At 40.8% G+C, this 5,000-nt stretch overlaps 1 protein-coding gene across 1 annotated transcript in view; it reads left to right on the top strand.

Annotated features, from left to right (window-relative positions):
- The window catches only part of LOC137971178 (3'-5' exoribonuclease HELZ2-like), a 53,062-nt gene that overhangs the window by 14,215 nt on the left and 33,847 nt on the right, over nucleotides 1-5,000 (top strand). The window contains exons 9-12 of the mRNA XM_068817940.1: nucleotides 360-540; nucleotides 2,573-2,692; nucleotides 3,156-3,721; nucleotides 4,442-4,889. Of these exons, the coding sequence (XP_068674041.1) occupies nucleotides 360-540; nucleotides 2,573-2,692; nucleotides 3,156-3,721; nucleotides 4,442-4,889 (1,315 nt within the window). The remainder of the gene's footprint in view (nucleotides 1-359; nucleotides 541-2,572; nucleotides 2,693-3,155; nucleotides 3,722-4,441; nucleotides 4,890-5,000) is intronic.

The raw sequence follows: 5,000 nt of genomic DNA, 5'->3' as shown, positions 1-5,000 counted from the left end.
GTCGTTTGTAGGGTGCGGGAAGTTGTAGGCATCGGCTTATTGGTGTCTGTTCTAAGTTAGTAAACCAGCTTTCGAGTACGATCCGTTGGTAGTAATTAGTGCTGTAGCTAACACATGCAGCAAAGTCCCAGTCGATTCTGTGGTTTGTCTGTGCATGTTCAAGGCGTAAAGGACCTAGATAAAGGATCTAGTTCCCCAAGAGTTCTGGTAGCTCAATGGGTACAGCATCCGACCGGTGTTACGAGGGTCTCGAATTCGAACTCACATTTTTCATTTGTCACTTTCGTCTATAAGGGTAAACCGAATATCGCCCGAAATCCTCGTTCCTCGTTGACTTGCGTGTTTTTGGGGGGTTTTAGGAGGAAATCTGGTCGAGTGTGCAAGACAGGAAGATTCTGTATATTTGCCCACAGTCAAGATGAACTAAGATTCTGGATGGAAAATCATAAGAAGAGTAACTCTGAAAATACCTCAACGAGCACGGTACAAGAACCCACAAGCCAAAGAAGAGAAAGGACTGCTGATATCTCTGGGAAAGAGGTGCTCTCCTTTATTGCAAAACAAATAAAAAGTTTTGAAAAATCACACTTTCCAGTTAAGGCAGGATCGTCCACAGTGTCTGTACAATGTACACTGTGTCCTTTTATAGCAGATTTATTGTTCTACTACAAGTAGCTGGTATTTGTTATAGTTTAATGTTTACCCGGGATTGTTTTTTTAATGAAATAACTTGGTATTCTTATGTACCTAAATGAAAATACGTAAACACCGTGTCGAAATAATTTTTTTCCATTACTATTACGCAGCCAACACCGTACAAAAATCTCTTTTTCTCAAAACTTTTTATTTGTATTTTGGAGGTGGATTTAGATAGGCAAGCACAGTTCCGCTATGGCTAAGACTTATTTTACAATCATCAGAGCAAGACTAGACAGCTGATATATTCAGCATTGCTAAGACTCAAAGGTTTTATTAGAACTGCAATCACAATCACAGAAGGCTTATGATTCACGCAGCACGAGCCTCTGTCATGAAATTAGAAATAGTTTTAACCCAGCAGAACTGATGTCCTAAAGAGCATCAGTGTTCGTGACCAGAGCGGAAGATTCCACAACTTGAGGAAAACTGTCCTTTTCACATTCATTTGATTTGCGTTGATTTGTTGATTTCATTTTACAGTGTCCCCAATTAGTGCCTCAGCGCTAAAAGGCTAGGCACTCAAATAAAGTTCCTTTCCTTTCCTTTGAATTAATCCTTGTCAGCAGAGAGTTTATGTTGAAGTGAACTCTTTACTGTTCACCACATACAGTTGACTACGAAGAAATAAAACTTCAATGAAGGTCGACTAAGTATTTCAATGATGATCGACTCTTTACGAAAAGGGTATCTTCAAAGGATAGAGAAACTTTTTTCGACATGTCATTTTTCTCAATCACCTGGTCTGGCATTCTAGCGATTCGTTTACCCAACATAGAACCAAAAAGAAGTTAAATTATTTGAATGCCTCTAACCTCAAAAGTTTTAATTCTGCAAAGGTGAAATATCAGCCCCATAAGACATTAAGTGGTTGCGATTTCGCTTCCAAAATGCCGCATGAAATGCGGCATGTTGACAAAAGTAGCATTCGTTTTTCCCCACGGCCGAGCTAGTGAGAAGCATGGGTCAGTCTCTGACATGACGTCACAAGCTGTTTTGCACGCCAGTTCTGAGAGATTTTTAGCGTTGCAAAGCTGTTTGTAGCGTTATCTCAAGAATTGACCCATATACCTGACTAGCCTCTGCGACAGTTGGACAAACGGCACCTGATTTTGTTTAATTTCATGGGGCAGAAAAAACAAAATTGGAATTTTTTGCCATCGCTGAATATATTTATCTCAGCAAAGAAAAATATTTGCTGTTAGTGCTCCTGGTTAGGCAGCTATATGTTCAGAAATACAAGTAATTAGTTGCATGCGGATTTCAATAGGCTTCACCAAAAGTGTCCCCTTCAGCACCACTCCTGTCTCGGAATACAGACAATTAACGCAACAGCGTGTCCCCAAATGGTACTCCTCAAGTAAGGATAAACTGCTGTATTTACCCTAAGCTAAAAATTACGCTAACCATTCCAGGTGATCTGGTGACGTAATTCGGAAGACTGGGGAGAACAATTTTAACGCCGAATCCCACAACCGTGCGCGGCCTTATTCTCGAATTCAACATGGCAGAGGCGAGGTTAGAGCTCGTCGGTTCTACTTGAATGTTCATTCAGTAACAGGAAATGTTATAGACACGGAATGATCTGTTGAGTTTTGGCGATGGAAATACTGTAGCAAGTTTGGAAACAACACCTAAGGCCGCGTGCGGTTATGGGATACGGCGTTAACATGTTTCTTCCCAGTCCCCCAAATTACGTCACCAGATCACCTGGTTACCCTTAATAGGTAACAAATGCTTTGACTTAAAGGGGCACTTCGTGTTAAATGTCAAAATTGGGCTTGTATCTCATTGCTTGGATATGTGGACGTAAGTGTGGTTAGGGGCACATTAATTCTCTTTTTTTTGCTGTATTTTCGTTCATCTCTTTCTTTAGATGGTCTACAGTCTCCCTGGTGTACAAATTTCAAGTGATAAACCTTCTGCAGTGCAAATTATTCCTCGTTGTGTTCACAAAGGCGACAAATATGAATGGACAGTTACTCTCACGTTTGAGGTAGGTTGCGCATTCACTTTTTGTTGTATAGTCTTTTATTGGCACACCTGGTCCACTGAAACTGCGTAAACAAAGTATGACAAAAACAACCGTTAAAAAAAACTATAGTGAGTGACAATTTAGGACATTCTATGGATAAAACACTTCATAAAAACAAGACCTTTAGTTTTCGAAGGAAACGGAATTGGTAATTTGACTGTTAATGAACAAAACGTAACATTTTCCTGTGAAATAAAAACCTCTTGAGATATTTGTAACCCTGGACGTTTGAATTGAGCAACAAATTGAGCTTGTCGAACTGTACAATATGGTTCGCTATGATTGGCCAATCATAGCACCCGTCTAGACGTACTGTCTGAGAGATACAATTGGATTCATTCATTTAACGGAAGACAGCTGCCTAATCTCATTTCTAATCCCTGCAACTTTCCTAACACAAGGGGTGGTTTTTGGTGTCTTATAGATACGTGATGTGGGCATGCTAAGAGGAGTAGATCTCACCCATCGCTATCACAACTGCTATCGACTGACTAGAGTCAGTGGTTGTTTAAACGGCGAGCGTGATGTTTTTGTGAAGCCGAACGAACGCTGGTCGTGCACCCTACCTGATCTGGGAGTGACATCAGGACAAGTGAAGATTGAAGTTTCCGTTCTCTTTGAAACTAAAGTCTCCATCCCAAATCGGACGTTTACTCAGTGCCTTAGGTTTGATTTTGGGACGAAAAAACCTTACTTGTTGCACGGTTTCAACGTTGATGTAGCTCACAAGGACACCTTAGACACAATTTCAGCTACTCGTGAAGAACTCAAACTAGATCCAGAGGTTTGGACGGAGACATCTGTGGAGGTTGTGGTGTCCTCTAGAGTCGCTGCGTCAGTTGAAGAAACCACCTATCAACTGCCTTCCAGGATCGAAAACGTGGTTTCAGCACAAGTTGTTGAAGTCAACCTTACCGAGGAAAACTACCAGAGGGCAATGCATCAACTACTTTTTACGGAAGAAATCTTCATGAAAAAAGCCATTTCAAGGTAAATGTTAAATGTCTTGACACTAGTTTTGTGCAATTTGCCTAGTTAGTTGAAACCAAGGCCACGTCTTCTTTTGGTCCAATCATTGTTTCCAGACTAGGATGGTTAAAATTATTATTAATTATCCACGTCGTTATCAATTAGGACATCATCATCGTCATCACCATTATCAAGCAAGAGTGAATTAGGTAGGAGCGTTTCTCTATCAATTTGCAGTCTTACCCCAGAACAGTCACAAATGGATTTATTTTTATAGCGCGTGAAGACAAACAAAGGGTCGCCAATATAACCAATCAGGAGAAGCAATGTCGCGCGTTACGGCTTCTGACATGTTTTTTTCAGGGACAACAACGAATTTTCACGGGAATGGGTATTCTAAAAATATAGTCATTTGTGACTGTGCTGGGGAGCGCACCCATGCCAAAAGAACGCCTTTATCTAATTTACTCTTGTATCAACATCATTATCATCATTATCATCATCACCACTTTATTTCAGAGGATAACACTTGACAAAGAGACAAGATGATAACTTTGTGCTTCCTCGAATGGAAGTGCAAAAGGAACGGATTTTGAAACCCAAGACGCCGATTAAAAGAGGGAGTCTCGAATGTTACTTGATTCTAAGATGGAGAAAAACATCTACGATCGTTTGTTTTCTACACTGAAAAGAAATGTTCTGATTTATTTCGTACATGATTTCAAAAATTTTGTTTCTCAGGTTTATTCTTCGCAGTGTCCCATTGCAAACTAAGAAAAGTGTGCGTGGCAAAAGATCTGAAATGATTTTTGCTGAAAAAGGGGAATTATTTGGAGTTCTCACTTTCGAGGAGAATGGAGCCCCCCAACCTGATTATGCCGCTGGTCGACTCCTCATCCGAAATATTCAGACTGCTTGGCTTAGATTGGCAAGCAGTAATTCTTCCAAGGTGTGCGAGGCACTCGTTGAAAGGGCAGACATCACAGGAAAAACTGTAGTATTGAAATTGTCGTCCCGGATCTGTTCTGAGCTTCAGCTGAACAATGACGGTGAAAAAATCCTGGTTGACGTACAGTTTCAGCTCAATCGACAGCCCCTCTGTGAAATGCATGCTGCAATTGACAAGCTGGGTCTTACCCAACGAAACCTATTGTTTCCAAAACCAAGTACATGGCAGGTGACACACGAGGTAACTTAACAAGTCATAGATTTTACTCTGTCGAAAGATTTTACTCGTCAATTCGGGCGTTGTATAAGTGTAAATGGGTGAACAACAACTAGGTCCACTCAAAAACTGCCC

Source organism: Montipora foliosa, chromosome 9 (assembly GCF_036669935.1).
Source record: "Montipora foliosa isolate CH-2021 chromosome 9, ASM3666993v2, whole genome shotgun sequence".
In the NCBI taxonomy this organism is placed as follows: Eukaryota; Metazoa; Cnidaria; class Anthozoa; order Scleractinia; family Acroporidae; genus Montipora; species Montipora foliosa.
This window is presented reverse-complemented; position numbering and strand designations above follow the sequence as displayed.